This window comes from Carcharhinus amblyrhynchos, chromosome 7, assembly GCF_965287045.1.
Source record: "Carcharhinus amblyrhynchos chromosome 7, sCarAmb.v2.hapA, whole genome shotgun sequence".
Taxonomy (NCBI): Eukaryota; Metazoa; Chordata; class Chondrichthyes; order Carcharhiniformes; family Carcharhinidae; genus Carcharhinus; species Carcharhinus amblyrhynchos.
In genome coordinates, this window is record NC_137330.1 from 116,175,894 (window position 1) to 116,192,892 (window position 16,999).

The following is a 16,999-nucleotide window of genomic DNA, read 5'->3' on the forward strand; positions in this document are numbered from 1 at the left end:
TCCACAAATACTATCAGAATTTCCAGCACTTTCTGTTTTTGTTTAAATTCATTTTATTAGGTCTCCCACCTCCATGCTGCCCTGATTCGGTGTGGGAAAATCCAGCTCTGAATATCAGGAAAGCTCACACTGCTCTCCTGTGCCTCCTGGTAGTTAGGTATGGATTGGTTTCTTTCCTGAGGGTAAGTCCCTTGTCTGCTGCCTCTGAGGTGGAAATAATGTAGAAGTTGGGGAATGATCTACAATATAATCATTAAAATGGGAAAGAGATATAAAAACAGCAGATTGAGGAACGAATTCACCCATCAAAGTGAAAAGAACACAATAACTTATATATATAAAACTGTCTATATAAATGCTGATGATAGCAAAATAATTTTACTTTGCAGGTCTGGGAAATAAATAACTCCCAGCGGAATTGAAGGCTATTTGTTCAACTGTACTGATGCTTAGAAGACTCTGGGATGCTTCATTCACGCTTCAGAATCAAGGAAAGAGCACAGAAATCTTCAAACTGTTTATGAACGCATTTCATAGAATTCCTACAGAACAGAAGGAGACCATTCAGCCTATCGAGTATGTACCGACCACAATCCCACTCAGGCCCTATTCCGGTAGCCCAACACATTTACCCTGCTAATCCCTGACACCAGCGTCAATTTAGCATGGCCAATCAACCTAACCCACACATCTTTGGACTGTGCGAGGAAACTGGTGCACCTGGAGGAAACACACGCAAGACGCAGGGAGAATGTGCAAACTTCACAGACAATGACCCAAGCGGGGAATCGAACCTGGGTCCCCGGCCCTGTGAAGCAGCACTGCTAACCCATTGTGCCATCGTGCTGCCTTTTCCTTCCAAAAAGGAATAGGTCGTAATTTTTACTGAAAACCTTTTGGTGATGAGTTGTCATGGAAGTTCCACTATCACAATGCCTTTTGATTCATATAGCTACAGAGACTTCTTTTCTGACCATCTGCAGTAATTTCCATCGTGTATGCTTCTGCCTACAATGTACAGAGTTTGGAAAATACAAGAGCCAATACCTCAAGCTATCTAGTACGTCTCAATTCCCCCCTGTCATTTTACCACTTAATCCTGCCCTGTTCTTTTTTCAACATCCTTTTCCTTATCGATGCCTTCCTGTGGCTTTTTGCACATAATGTGCAAAAACGTGATTAACAGCAAAATGATGTTTGGTTCTGTAGCCCACTGGTTTTAATACAGGAACAACAACTCACTGGTAGTGATTGTATGTTCCACCACAGTAAGTGTTGATATAGAATCAAGGGCCATAAATATGAGATTGTCACAATTAACTCCAATAAGGAACTTAGGAGAAATTTACTTACCTAAATGGAGCAGTTGAGGTGAATAGGATAGGTGCATTTCAAGGGAAACTTAATTACCTAAATGACGGAGATGGAATGAACAGATATGCAGAGATGAAGAGAGCGTGTTTCTCCAAAGGGATAGTTAGTATGTGGAATTCTCCCTAGAAAGCAGTGGAGGTTGAGTCATTGAATTTATTCAACACTAAGTTAGACAGTTTTTTGATGGACAAGAAAGCTATGGATGGGTGGAGGGGTTGGGAGTCAGGAGAGAGGTAGGAGCTGGCAGGATGTGGTGGGGGGAGGGGTGGTGGTGAAGGTGATGTGCCGATGGCAAAATTGAGTTGAGCCATAGCCATGATTGTATTGAACAGCAAAGTAGGCTCGAAGGACTGAATGGCCTACTTACACTTGTAAATCCCATGAGCCTATATAAAGTGAGATGATGTAAGGTGGTAGGTACTTGCTAGAGCACAGACATTACCTTGGGCCTGTTTCTGTGCTGAACATTCTCTAAAATTCTGTAATTTCAGCAAATTCAACACTTTTTGACAATTTTCAACCCATGCTCCATTTTTGAATTACCCGGAGGCTTAGGGAGCCTATAGTTCCTTATTGCTTTCTCCATGACTCAGTCAATCAGTGTTGACTTCCCAGCCAATCAGCACCCTTTTCTCCTTGAATATAAACTGTCACGATCATTTGAAAGTCTTGTGTTTGTCCTGATGAGTACAAGATTAAAAACTTCGGCAACGTGTCTCTTTTCAACAAAATTCAATCATTCATGGACCAGCACATTAAACCTTTAGTGTTGTAGTAAAAACTCAACTTGTTCGTCACTATCTTTCAAAGTTGACAACCTGTAACCCCTATTCAGCTGGCTCGAGCCCCTAAGGTTGTATCTTAATGCCCTCAGGGAAACTGGGATGACTGGGACCTGGGAAGTAAAAACAACGCAAGAGTCATCTTTTATCCCAAAAGCAAATAAAAAATAAAGCAGCCTGCAGCTCCAGGTAGACACCTTGAGCTTATCAGCTAGCAGGTGAGCTATATAGAACGGGAAGCTGTGAAGCACACAAAATCTGTATTGAACCAACTAGTCTCCGATAGGGCAGGGTTTCTGTAGCTGCTAGAAAAGTACATGTCAGGATATAGAATCAGGATCAATGATAATGCCTGTGCACAGCCTGCTGAATATCCATTATAATGGCTGACAGCTGAATAATGGATAAGATGTAGGATGGAAAAGGGTTCAGTGAACCCACACTAAATCATTTGCAGTGTTAAGAAAATTGGCAAAACGGTTAGTTGAAGCTGAAGCAATACTGTATACTGGATTGAAGAAAGTTTTGTGTCTGTCACAAGTCATCCAGATTACATCCTCAGCAGTTTCCATTATTGGTTCGCATCCATAACCCACCATCAAGAAAACTCCTACTTCTCCTCCATTGCTGGTGCTGGCTCTGGGAAGCTTTTTCCTTTCTTTTCTTCTCAGCAACTGTTAATTGTCTAGAAAGCTCAAGGCTGAGCAAGGCTGAAGGCTGCTGTTCTCTCAAACTCCTTCCAGCAAACCTCACATTACTGGATACGATACAAGAAAAAACTTGGTACTTGATGACATTCCATCACCTCTAGCCTGAAGACTCTTTTAGAACCATCCATGTTCCTCTATTGAGTCCATTCTGGAACTTTATTCTCTCAATATAGCTTACAGTTCACCCTATTTCCGTGTCCGTGGGTGGCAGGGTAGCACAGTAATTAGCACTGTGTCTCACAGTGCCAGGGACCTGGGTTCAATTCCTGGTTTGAGTCACTGTCTGCGTGGAATTTGCAAGTTCTCTCTGTGCCTTATATGAGTTTCCTCCGGGTGCTTTGGTTTCCTCCCACAGTCCAAAAGATGTGCTGGTTAGAAGCATTGGCCAAACTAAATTCTCCCTCGGTGTACCTGAACAGGTGCCAGAGTGTGGCAATTGGCAGATTTTCACAGTAACTTCATTGCAGTGTAAGCCTTCTTGTGATACTAATAAATAAACTTTAAACTCCTATGAGCTTTAGTTGTTTGAATTCAAGATTAACACAGGAAGATAGAGAGTAGCTGCCTGAATTCCTTGCTTCCCATTGGCTTTGCTTTCTTTTACACTCTTTACATTTTTAAATATAGCCCTGGCATCACCTAATTATCACTTTCTGGACATCCCGAATCCTGGAGTTTCCTTTGCTGTTTTTAACCTTGGCCCATATTGTACATTCACCTAATGTCAGTTCTTTCAAATGTTAGTGCTGGAATTTGCCATCAGAAACATTGAAATAAACAAAAAGGATAATGAAGTTGATGAGAATTTTTACTTTTGTAGCTAACTTGTGGGAGTTTTGACTGTTTTTAAACTGTGAATAAATGTCTCCCCCTTAGCATTCTTGTCTCTGTGTGTGAAGGTTGCGGGTTTTATCCCCACTGTGGAACGAGCACAAGATCTAGGCCAGCATTTAGAGTCATAGAATCCCTACAGTCCAGAAGGAGGCCATTCAGCCCATTGAGTCTGCACTGACCACAATCCCACCTCGGCCCTACTCTCGTAACCCCACATATTTACCCTGTTAATCCCCTGACACTAGGGTCAATTCAGCATGGCCAATCAACCTAACCTGCACATCTTTGGACTCAAGTACTTAGCACAGAGTTGAAGGAATCCCTTTCTGGTAACAAAGAAGCGCCCGTGATTTAGAATCTCCCGGTCTAATTTATGTAAACTGTGCAAGTTGCGTGGCACCAAACAAACACCGCAACACAGCTCACCAGGTTCAGTGAAGGAAGATGCACCTAGCAAAGTAAGTCAGAATGGGTTGCGATTGGAGAGGGTAGAAGTGTCTTGGGCAACAGCAACAACCCAGATAGTATTTATGGGCCCTATAGATTTACTCCTCAGAACCTACAATAATAATTAGATTTCATAGAAATATAGGAAATAGAAGCAGGAGGAAGCCATTCGACCCTTCGAGCTGCTCCACCATTCATTTGGATCATGGCTAATCATCCAACCAAATAATCTGATCCCGTCTTCCCCATGTCTATTGATCCCCATTTACTCCAAGAACTATATCTAACTCCTTGTTGAAAATATACAGGGCGGGATTTTATGGCCCTGCTTGTCCTGAAACCGTAAAATCCCACCCAAAATCAACAACCTTCCCATTGTCTGCCCCTTGCCTGCTCCGATTCCCGTGACAAGCGGGGTGGTAAAATTCTGGCCACACTGTTTTGGCCTCAACTGCTTCCTATGGTAGTGAATTCCACAGTCTCTCCACTCTCTGGGTGAAGAAATTTCTCCATATCTCAGTCCTAAAAGGTTTACCCCGTATCCTTAGACTATGACCGCTAATTCTGGAACACTCCCACCATCAGGAGCATCCTTCCTGCATCTACCCTGTCTATATTTTCTCTGTAAGAACCTGGTGTTGTGAGACTTCTTACTGTATTTACCTCAGTCCAACACCAGCATCTTCACATCATTATGTTTTCTCCCCCATCGCTTTGGAAGTGTGCATGCTCTGACCAGTTCTTTGCTAAAATGACAAACAAGGTTCTATTTACATCACTGGACCTTATTCACTCATCTTCACCATAGCTTTAGTGAGGCCATTGGCATTACACTATTTCTTCCCTGGTTTTCTTCATGCCTCCTTCAGCCCACATCTCATTGTTATTCACAAATAATTGTTCTTCTCTTGTTTTTCCCTCAATTTTTCGTTCACTTTTTTCTGGGTCAAGGTTGTTGAGTCTTCATGTCTGTACTCGGCTAACTATACTTAGCAACCCTTTTGATCCCTGAACTTCTACTCGTGATCTCACCCAATCATTTGTCTTTCAGGCCATCCAGCTCATTTTCATATTACCTGAAACAGGTGAGCACTTTGGACAGCCAGAAATAGATCCTTTGCCAGTGTTACCAAGGTAGTGAGAACACCAAGCCAATCTTAGGGCCGTTATTGGCCCTTTAATAATCAGCACTGGGAGTGAAAATCGATCCGGAGATCCAGAGTCAGTCATGCAGATTCTACAGACTCTGTGATACGACTGGGGAGATAGTTTTCTCCATATCAGTAAAACTGCCACTTAGAATATAATTAACAAGTGATTCAGCCAATTTATGGGATCTTGCTGTGTTTAATTAGCTGTCACATTCGCCAACACAACAATTGACTGAACTTTGAAACTTTGATAAGAGCTGGAGGAAGCCATTTGGCCCTTCGAGCCTGCTCTGCCATTCATTACGATCGTGGCTGATCATCCAACTCAATAGCCTAATCCTGCTTTGTCTCATAACCCTTGATCCCATTCACCCCAAATGCTACATCCAGTCGCCACTTGAATACATTCAACTACTTCCCATGATAATGAACTCCACAGGCTCACCGCTCTTTGGGTGAAGAAATGGGAAGTAATCCATTGGTTATGAAGCCCTTCAGTATGTGGTCAGCATGTGATTGTGTGTAATATAACTGCAAATTCCTTTTATATTTAACATTTTAATTTTTAAATTTTAGTTTTTGATCGGATGGCCAGATCCAAAACACGTAGTCAAAGGAGCGAACTTTACAAATTACTGCGGGGTGTATATGAACACTGAGTCAGCGGGGGTTCTTGGTTCAATTCCGACATCGCCACTTAATAACCCACTGAATTTTTGATGTCGTGTGTGGCCAGTTCATCTCAGTGCACGGGACCTTTAAATATCTTTGGGCAGTATCTTGAAGGGGACAACTTGTGAAAGGTCTGTGCCTTACAAGTTGCTGCAAGTGCAGCATGCAGGAAACTTTGCTGATACTCCAGTCCAGTACAGTGGGAGGGCTGTACTGTCCCAGATGCTGTCTTTCAGTCAGAACATTCAACCAAGTGAAAGATCCCACAGAAAGTTAGGGAGATTTCCTGTACTGTCTGAGTGAGCATTCAACAGCTTCAACAGACAACACACTGAAAATCTGCCCACTAACACATTGCTGCATATTTATTGCCTGCTGTGTTTTCTACAACAGCGATCACACTGCAAATATGCTTATTTAACAGTAAAGCAGTTTGGGATGTTCCTGAAAGGTGTTACATCAATGGAAGGTTTAAGATGTAAACTTCAATGCACTGTAATTTTATACAATTATACCACTGCAAAATTAGATGCCATTGAAAAACTTTGTGTACCTCAATGTTTAATGACTATATCCCTAAAGTTGAATGATGTAAGTATATATTTAGGATCTTATACTGTTTCTTACATCTATGTAGTACCTTCTAACAGAGAAAACACCCCAAGGGACTTCACAGAAGCATTAAAGTATAGAAATGAGCTGTTATGTAAATATTTAGAAGAGATTTCTGAAAAACACATAAAAGATGGGTTATGGAGTAGCTTTTAAAAACAGAGAGGAGGAGCAGGTCATGAAAGTTCAGGATGTGGGGGAGAAACAGGCTGACTGTCAACAATGGCACATTAGAGGGTTGGAGGGCAGCACAGCAGACTGGAAGCAGACAAGGGCACAGCTAACAGTATAAGAGTGGGACGAGGTGATGGAAGGTTGATGGCAGCCAATTCCACGTACCCACCACCCTCTGAGTGAAAAATTTACCCCTGACATCTCCTTTGTGCCTACTCCTCAGCACCCTAAAACTGTGTCCTCTTGTGACAACCATTTCAGCCCTGGGAAAAAGCCTCTGAGCATCCACTCGATCAATACCTCTCAACATCTTATATACCTCTATCAGGTCACCCCTCATCTTTTGTCTCTCCAGGGAGAAAAGATCGAGCTCTCTCAACCTACCCTCATAAGGCATGCCCCCCAATCCAGGCAAGATCCTAGTAAATCTCCTCTGCGCCTTTCTATGGCTTCCACATCCTTTCTGTAATGAGGTGACCAAAACTGAGTACAGTGCTCCAGGTGGGATCTGACCAGGGTCTTATATAGCTGCAACATTATCTCCCTACTCTTAAAGCCAATTCCTTGATTGATGAAGGCCAGTACACCATACGCCTTCTTAACCACAGCTTCAACCTACATGGCTGCTTTGAGTGTCCTATGAACTCGGATCCCAAGATCCTTCTGATCTTCCACACTGTCAAGATTCTTACCCTTAATATTATATTCTGTCATCCTATCTGACCTGCCAAAATGAACTACTTCACATTTATCTGGGTTGAACTCCATCTGCCACTTCTCCGCCCAGTCTTGCATCCTATCAATGTCTTGCTGCAACTTCTGACATCCCTCTAAACTGTCTACAACACCTCCAACCTTTGTGTCATCAGCAAACTTACCGACCCATCCCTCCACTTCCTCATCCAGGTCATTTATAAAAATCACAAGGAGCAAGAATCCCAAAACAGATCCCTGGGGCACTCCATTGGTGACTGACCTCCATGCAGAAAAAGACCCATCTACAATGACTCTTTGCCTTCTGTGGGCAAGCCAGTTCTGAATCCACAAAGCAATGTCCCCTTGGATCCCATGCCCCCTCACTTTCTCAATAAGCCTTGCATGGGGCACCTTATCAAATGCCTTGCTGACATCCATATATACTACATCTACTGCTCTTCCTTCATCAATGTGTTTGAACACATCCTCAAAAAATTCAATCAAGCTCGTAAGGCATAATCTGCCTTTGACAAAGCCATGCTGCCTATTCTTAATCATACTATACCTCTCCAAATGTTCATAAATCCTGCCTCTCAGGATCTTCTCCATCAACTTACCAACCACTGAGGTTAGACTCACTGGTCTATAATTTCCTGGGCTATCTCTACTCCCTTTCTTGAATAAAGGAACATCATCCACAATTCTCCAATCCTCCGGAACCTCTCCTGTCTCCATCGATGATGCAAAGATCATTACCAGAGGCTCAGCAATCTTCTCCCACTATGACATCTGATAGGTCCTATTCTTTCACGTCTTATCCTCTTGGTCTTCACATACTTGTAGAATGTCTTGGGGTTTTCCTTAATCCTGCCTGCCAAGGCCTTCTCATGACCCCTTCCGGCTCTCTTAATTTCCTTCTTAAGATCCTTCATACTAGCTGTATACTTTTCTGGATCTCTAACATTACCTAGCTCCCTGAACCTTTTGTAAGCTTTTCTTCTTGACGAAATTCACTACAGCTTTTGTGTACCACGATTCCTGTAACCTACCATAACTTCCCTATCCCTTTGGAACATTGCTATACAGAACTCCAGACAAATATTCCCTGAAAATTTGCCAATTTAAGCCTCTGATTTCCTGCCTGGTAGCCTCATAATTCCCCTTACTCCAAATAAACACTTCTCTAGCTTGTTCGAACCTATCTTTCTCCAATGCTAATGTAAAGGAGAGGGACCCCCAGGTCCCTCTGCACTGTAGCATGCTGCAGCTTTTCACCCTTTAAATAATAATCCCTTCTACTATTATTTTTACCAAAGTGGATAACCTCACATTTGCTAACGTTATACTCCATCTGCCAGGTCCTCACCCACTCATAAGAACATAAGAATATAAGAAGTAGGCCATCTAGCCCTTCGAGCCTGCCCCGCCATTCAATAAGATCATGGCTAATCTGAAGTGGCTCAGTTCCACTTTCCCGCCTTCTCCCCATAACCCTTAATCCCCTTGCCTACCAAAAACCTATCTACCCGCGTCTTAAATATATTTAGCGAGGAAGCCTCAACCACTTCAACGGGCAGAGAATTCCAGAGATTCACCACCCTTTGAGTGAAGAAGTTCCTCCTCAACTCCATTCTAAACTGCCCCCCCCCCCTTATCTTGAGGCTGTGCACTCACTCAGCCTATCCAGATCTCTCTGCAACAGTAGTCGAACCCCCAACAGTACTCAGTCCCCCCAACAGTACGCAAACAGGAGTACTTATTGTTATGGGGCATATCCACTGGAGTACTCTCTTGCACCTGACCTTTCCCCTTCCTGACCGTAACCACTTGTGTGCCTCCTGTGGCCCTGGTGTGACCACCTGCCTGTAACTCCTATCTATCACCTCCTCGTTCTCCCTGATCAGACGAAGGTCCTCGAGCTGCAGTTCCAGTTTCCTAACGCGGTCCCTTAGGAGCTGCAGCTCGTCGCACCCGGTGCAGATATGGACATCTGGGAGGCTAGGAGACTCCAGGACCTCTCACATCTGACACTGAGAACAACAAACTGGCCTCACACTCATAATTCCCCTTTTCTTCAAATTCCACAGGAAAAGAAACGAAGAATTAAACCTACCTTGCCTCGCCCGTTTCCGCCTAAGCCCGTTGAGCCAAAGCCTTTCAGCCTTCACTCTACGACCTCCTCACTCCGCTGCCCACTACCGACGCTGATCGCTGTATAGTGCGGCCTGCTTTTTAAACCTCGTCACTAACAAACCCTTCCCTGTGGCCCACTTCCGCTTTACCGTTAAAAAAACTTGGAAAAAAGAGAGAAACTCCGTGAAAAACTAAGAAAAAGGAGTCAATCGCTTACCCTTTACAGTCTCGCCACAAATCACTCCTCTCTGCCTTGCTCTGGTCGAACCACACTCACATTCACACTCACACTCACATTCGTTCCATATCCTGTCCCTCTTCCCATAAAGTTCATCGCACTGAACCTCACTCAAAAGCAATCTTCCTTGGGGTTGCAAATGGACTGCATTCTGTTTTCGATCTTCCTTTCCTCCCACAACCTGCAAGCTTTGAAATCTCTTAATGATTTGCTTAATCGCTCTTTATTACATTTTAGTTTCACCCAAGGCATTGCGTCTCCATCTAATTTTCTCAATATATTCCAGCAGGCAGTTTTCACCGAGGTGCACAGTAAAGCTGTCAGATTGTCATAAGAACCCAACTGGTCAATGTTCACATTAATCAACTGTAGTATGATATTTCCAAGGGTGCTGTTATAGATGGTACACATTGCAAAGCCTTTCAAATTTAAGTGGTGCCCTCAAACTACTCAATAACTATCAGTGATTTCCTTACTGTCAAGGGGCTAAATTCTTCCTCATAATTTTTTCCTTCTTGTAGTAGGGCAGATCAAACCAGAGTTGGAATATTATGTGGAATCAAAGTTGTGTGCTCCACTCAGGGCCTGATTTTACCATTTTCATTCTAATTGCCGAATCTGGGCACAATTCTGTACCTGAAAAAAAAAATCGCGGGTCTGAATTGCGCTATGGGCAGGGCTTAGCACTGCCGGAACGACCGGAGCTCTGAACTGAACATGCACAATTAGAAAAATATTTGAAAAAGCGCGCCCGTGTCAGATTGTCCTGGACCGCAGAAAACTGAGAAAGCGGCCCGGGAGCAAAAAGCAGAAGCAATGCCGCACCACCCCCCCCCGCCCCCGACAACTCCCACCCCCCACCCCCACCCCACACCTCCTCGACAATGATTTGGTCTCACTCCCACCACCTCCTCCCCAGAGAATGAACTGCCCCCCTCCTCTGCTGCCCCCCAGAGAATGATCTGGCCCCCCCACCGTAGTACATCTATCTGCCCTCCTCCCTCTCCACACCCTCATCAGATAATGGTCTGACTCGCCTCCCTCCTACCTAACCACCACCACCACTACCACCACAACCCCACCCCCCCCCCCCCTCCCCCACCACCACCACCATTGGAAGCTCTGAACTCACCTGAAACAGACTTTTATTCAGCAGGTTTACTTCAGCACCATTCCAGGTTGGCGAACACGGTGGTAAAGGGGGAAATGCTGATAAAATCGGGCGGGCAGTTCATTAATTCAACTTAAATTCAATTTCAATTCAGTCTCCCAGATTTCGGTAAAGTGGTCATTTGTGCAGACGTGGGTGCGGATCGCGTTAATGGCTTCACACCCGACTTTACCACATTTTTGTGCCCGAAAGCGGGCACGACACTTTGGTGAAATCGAGCCCTTAAAGTTCCTCCACTGGCCGGGCAGCCTCAAGTTGATGTAATAACGTTTGGGCCATTAGTTGGCTCAAGATGAGGCTTCTACCCATATCGGGGGAGGAAGCCCCACTTCCAAGAACGACCAGTCAGTCAAATGACCAGCACCTCTCTGCTGTCAACAGTGCCACTGGGAGTAATGGCCATTGTTGGGATTGCAGGCTGTCCCAAATGGCAATCATTGTTGAACCCAGATTAGAAGGTGATTGGGGGGAGGTTTTGGCAGGGGGCATGCTGGTAGGTCCTGGTGAAGGAAGGGGGTGAACACACGGGCAGATAGCACTAAAGGGTTCCTCTATTCAGCGCAGAATATCAGAACAGAATCAACCCGTTCTCAGGTCCCAACAAGGCAGCCAACGCTCGCCTAGCAGCCTTGTCATGTGGTCTGACCGAACCTGCTCCTGGTAAAATACCAGTGGCAGTGGGAGATGACTATTAAATGGTCACATTACTTGGTCAAGAAAGAGCCTCAATTGGCCCAGGAACAAGCAGGCTTCTTAATGCCTCCCATTCGGTACGATGGCAGCACAGTAGCACAGAGGTTAACACTGCTGCTTCACAGCTCCAGGGACCTGAGTTCAATTCCTGGCTCGGGTCACTGTCTGTGTGGAGTTTGCACATTCTCCTGGTGTCTGCGTGGGTTCCCTTCGGGTGCTCCAGTTTTCTCCCACAGTCCAAAGATGTGTGGGTTAGGTTGATTGAGACCATGCTAAATTGACCATAGATGCATAGGTTAGAGGATTAGTGGGTAAAATATGTGTGGATGTGGGGGTAGGACCTGGGTGGGATGGTGGTCGGTGCAGACTAGATGGGCCAAATGGCCTCTTTCTGTACTGTAGGATTTCTATGATTAGCGGTGGTGCATAGGCACTCGACACGGTGTTCCTTGTCATGCTACTTGACGTCAGCCTGCCTTCACTGCCACCCTACTCCTGGGAAGGAGGGAGCAATAAATCCCACACAATGACATTTGGGGTGGAAAGGGTGGATACAAAAGTCGGAGGACTCAAAAACAACTCCTTCTCTCCTGTCATCAGACTTTTGAATGGACATATCTCGCATTAAGTTTTTAAAGTTTATTTATTAGCATCACAAGTAGGCTTGCATTAACACTGCAATGAAGTTACTGTGAAAATCCCCTAGGGGCCACATTCCGACGCCTGTTCGGGTATACTGAGGGAAAATTTAGCATGGCCAAAGCACCTAACTAGCACTTCTTTCAGATTGTGGGAGGAAACTAGAGCACACAGAGGAAACCCACGCAGACACGGGGAGAACGTGCAAACTCTACACAGGCAGTGACCCAAGCCGGGAATTAAACTCAGGTCTCTGGTGCTGTGAAGCAGCCGTGCTAACCACTGTGCCACCGTTGATCTTTCTCTACACCCTAGCTATGACTGTAACACTATATTCTCCACTCCTTCTCTATGAATGATACGCTTTATCTGTTTTGTGCGCAAGTAGCAACACTTATCATTGTACACTAATACATGTGACAATAATAAATCAAATCAAAAAATAAAGCTGTCAGATTGTCATAAGAATCCATTAATGTCCTTTAGAGAAGGAAAGCTGTCATCTCACCGGCATGTAACTCCAATGCTGTAACAATATGGTCAAATGCTGACTGATGTGTCATAGCAAGTCAGTCCATTGCTTCAAAGCACTGCCATACTCTCCAGGAATGTAGAGGTGGGCCCTGAATACCAACCTTGCCGATGTATCCCATGAACGTTTTTCTTTAAAGCAATAAAGCTAATCCCTTGTGTTAAGACTTTGAGAGATGAGGAAGCAATGAGGAAACCTAAACTTTCAGCCTTGAAACAAGGCGACTGAATTGTGATCTCGTAGAGCTACGTGAGGAAATAGAGAAAATGCACCTAGAATAATAGCTTTAAGTTAAATAGGACAAATAAACCTAGTAAATAAATTTAGACTGGTATCAGAAGATTCCCCTTCACACATGGAGTCATAGAGGTTTACAGCATGGAAACAGGCCCTTCAGCCCAACTTGTCCATGCTGCTCTTTTTTTTAAACCCCTAAGCTAGTCCCAATTGCCCGATATTTGGCCCATATCCCTCTGTACCCATCTTACCCATCTAACTGTCTAAATATTACACAGAGAATGATTGCAGCAATGACCATTCCTATAGCCCCATAAATGAAGTAAAACACTGTAAGGCACTTCACAAGAGTAGAACCAAACATAAACTTGATACTGAGCCACTGTAATAGTGAGGCTCACCTTGGACAACATCAAGGCACTTCAGGCTTCATTAGAAACAAAAGGTATTTATTGACGATGAGAAATCAGGTTCAGGGGAGTGGAGGCCAAGGCTGCCTTCAGGCAGAGCCCCAGTTCTTACACTGATTCTGCAAGAGAGGAGTCCACCCTCTCAGCTGGTCACTCGCTCTCCATTCCCATTGGTCTCTCAAACTAGTTGCTCCTTAACATGACAGACACCCACAATCACAGCAACCACATAAGCAGATATTACACAGGTGAGAAAAACTTGCTCGGGGTAGGTTTTTAAGGAATATCTCAAAGAGAGGAGAGAAGGAATGAGGCAAAGGCCTTGGGTGGACATTCCAGGGTCAGGGGGCCCATCAGCTAATTAATAAATGAAATACACTTCTAGAAAGAGCAGCAGAGGTGAAAACACAGAAATCTTTGAGGAAATAACTGAAATTCTGAATCATATTGGAATAGGAACATTCGGCAGAATTTTATGAAGTTGATTCAGCGAGCGTGAAAATGTGAGAGTTCCTCATACATTTTCTGGGTGAGTTTTTACACCCAATCTTATGCACTTAGTCATTGGAAAAATGGTGTCAACTGTTTCTAGCTGCTGCAGGTGGTGGGCTGGGCTTAATTCACCAGCTAGCCTATACAGGGAGCTACTGTACATCTGCAGATTCTGCACAGAGAGCAGTAGCAGTAGTAGGGGTCTGACAGAGAGAGAGCTGTCAGGCCCCTGCTACTGCAGGCAACCTCAACCAGCTCTCCCCTTGCGGCCAATTGTGAGCCCCACAATGCATGAACATCTAGCCCCACTGCCCAGACTAATCGTCCCGCACGCCCAATCCAATTGCAACTACTATGGCAGAGCCCCCTCCCTGCTGGATCTGATCCCGCTGCAGAGTGTGTAGCGCTACCCCCCCCCCCAAGTGATCAGGCCACCCATTTATGCCGCACCCCCATTGGCCTGGTGGGCAATGCCAAGGTGTCTGCTGGGCATTGCTAAGGTGCCAGGCTTGCAGTGATAAAGTACCAGAATGGCAGTACCAAGGTGCCAGGCTGGCGCTGCCAGGCTGGCACTGCGCAAGGGGCACCCCCTTTCCTATCGGCCTCCCCAGGCAGCTTCAATGGCCTCTATTGCACTGGCGAGGCCAACATGACTGTTTCCCATTCATAGGGAGCAGGAGTTTTCCTCTTCAGAGAGAACATCTTCCTCTAAGGCCTAAAGGCAAGTGAGCTCGGACAACTGAGCTCTGGGCTTGCTAAACCAATGCTGATGAATGTTTAAATACATTTGAATAATTTATTCAGCCTCTTGCCCATTTCCGGTGAGAGGCCGACCTTGCCAGAAATCCGGCTCTCGTAAAATCGCGTGAATGGGGAAATTGGACATGGACCTGGGTTCTCGGCTCTCGCCTGATTTTACCCCCTCACTCCATCCATCGACGGATGCGGCAGGCTGGTAAAATTCCACCCATAAACTTTGTTTCTCTCTCCGCAGATGCTGGTGGACCTGCTGCATTGTTTAATATATTCTTTCATAGAATCTGGGCATCATTGATTAGGCCAGCAATTGTTGTCCATCATTTTCTAATTGCTTTCTAAATCTCTAACAACTTTGTGTTGATTACACCAGTTTGACAACACCAGAAGGGTTGTGCCTCTGTTCTCCCACATCACAGAACTGTTACAGTGCAGAAGGAGGCCATTTGGTCCATTGTATCTTGCCAGTTCTCCAAGTGAACATCATGACTTGGTGCCATTCCCCTGCCTTTTCCCCATATCCCTGCACATTGGTTTTATTCAAGTAATCATCTAATGCTCTCTTGAATGCTTCAATTGAACCTGCCTCCACCACACTCCCAGACAGAACATTCCAGACACCAACCACTCACTGCGTGAAAAAGTTCTATCTCACATCACATTTGTCAATCACTTTAAATCTGTGCTGTCTTGTCCTTGATCCTTTTACAGTTTCTCCCTATTTGCTCTGGCCAACCATCTCATGATCTGTCACATCTCTATCAAATCTTCAGTTGACCTTCTCTTTTCCAAGGAGAACAGTCCCAACCTCTCCAATCTATCCTCACAGCTGAAGTTTCTCAACCCTGGAATCATTCTTGTAAACCTCTTCTGCACTCTGCCCAATGCATTCACATCCTTCCTAAATTGCAGCACCCAGAACACCCAGCAGGAGTAGGCCATCTAGCCCTTCGAGACTGCCCCGCCATTCAATAAGATCATGGCTGATCTGAAGTGGATCAGTTCCATTTTCCTGCTTTCTCCCCATAACCCTTAATTCCCTTGTCTATCAGAAACCTATCTACCCGTGACTTAAATACATTTAGCAAGGTAGCCACTTCAACGGGCAGAGAATTCCAGAGATTCACCACCCTTTGAGTGAAGAAGTTACCCCTCTGATCTAAACTGCACCACGCCCCCCCCTTATCTTGAGGCTGTGTCCTCTAGTCCTGCTATCCTTTCTAAGTGGGAAGAATCTCTCTACCTCTACCCTATCCATCCCCTTCATTATCTTATATGTCTCTATAAGATCCCCCCACAGCCTTCTAAACTCCAAGAAGTACAGACCCAGTCTATTTAGTCTCTCTTCATAGTCCAACCCCCTCATCTCCAGTATCAGCCTAGTGAACCTCCTCTGCACTCCCTCCAAGGCCAAAATATCCTTCCACAAGTGCGGCGACCAAAACTGCACACAGTACTCCAGCTGCGGCCTCACCAGTACCCTGTACAGTTGCAGCAACAACACACTATTCCAATGGCCTGGGTTTGATTCTCGGCTAAGGTCACTGTCTGTGTGGAGTTTGCACGTTCTCCCCATGTCTGCATGGGTTTCCTCCGGGTGCTCCGGTTCCCTCCCACTGTTCAAAAGATGTGCTGGTTAGGTGCATTGGCCAAGCTAAATTCTCCCTCAGTATACCCGAACAGACCTCGGAGTGTGCTGACTAGGGGAATTTCAGAATAACTTCATTGCAGCGTTACTTGTGACACTAATAAATAAACTTTAAACTTTAAAGTGAGGTCTAATGAGTGTTTTATACCAATTTAGCATAACCTCCTTTCTCTTGTTCTCTAGACACCTATTTCTAAGCCTAGATTGCCGTATGCTTTATTAACATCTCTCTCCACCTCTTCGTAACACCAAAGGATAACGATGCACATTTTGCAGAGTGAGGTGTGAGGAGGAACAAGTCTGCCACAATTTGAGTTTAACATTTTTTTGAAGTATTTAATTTTACTGTCTTTATCAGCAACCTTATAAGACCAGTTGCTGGACCTGACATTTGGATTAGAAGGTATTGAATGCTGGCAGTGATGGTGTGATTGATCCGCTGTCTGTAATGAAGTTGTTTCCTGATTTCATGCCCAGCTAAGCCTGAGCGAGGTGAGTGGAGTGTAATGGGCTGTAAAGCAGAAAATTGACTTGGGTAACTATTGAACACGAGCAGCTCACGTAGAGTAAGCAGAGACAAGAGCTCTTGTTCCCAATG

The 16,999-nt window shown here is 44.9% G+C and overlaps 1 protein-coding gene across 2 annotated transcripts in view; it reads left to right on the forward strand.

Annotated features, from left to right (window-relative positions):
- kif6 (kinesin family member 6) overlaps nt 1–1,573 on the forward strand; it is a 430,254-nt gene extending 428,681 nt beyond the window's left edge. For both annotated transcript variants that reach the window (XM_080192988.1, XM_080192989.1), the window contains exon 22: nt 390–1,573. In XM_080192988.1, coding sequence (XP_080049114.1) covers nt 390–406 — 17 coding nt within the window. In that variant the 3' untranslated portion in view covers nt 407–1,573. The remainder of the gene's footprint in view (nt 1–389) is intronic.
- Nucleotides 1,574–16,999: the final 15,426 nt, after the last annotated feature.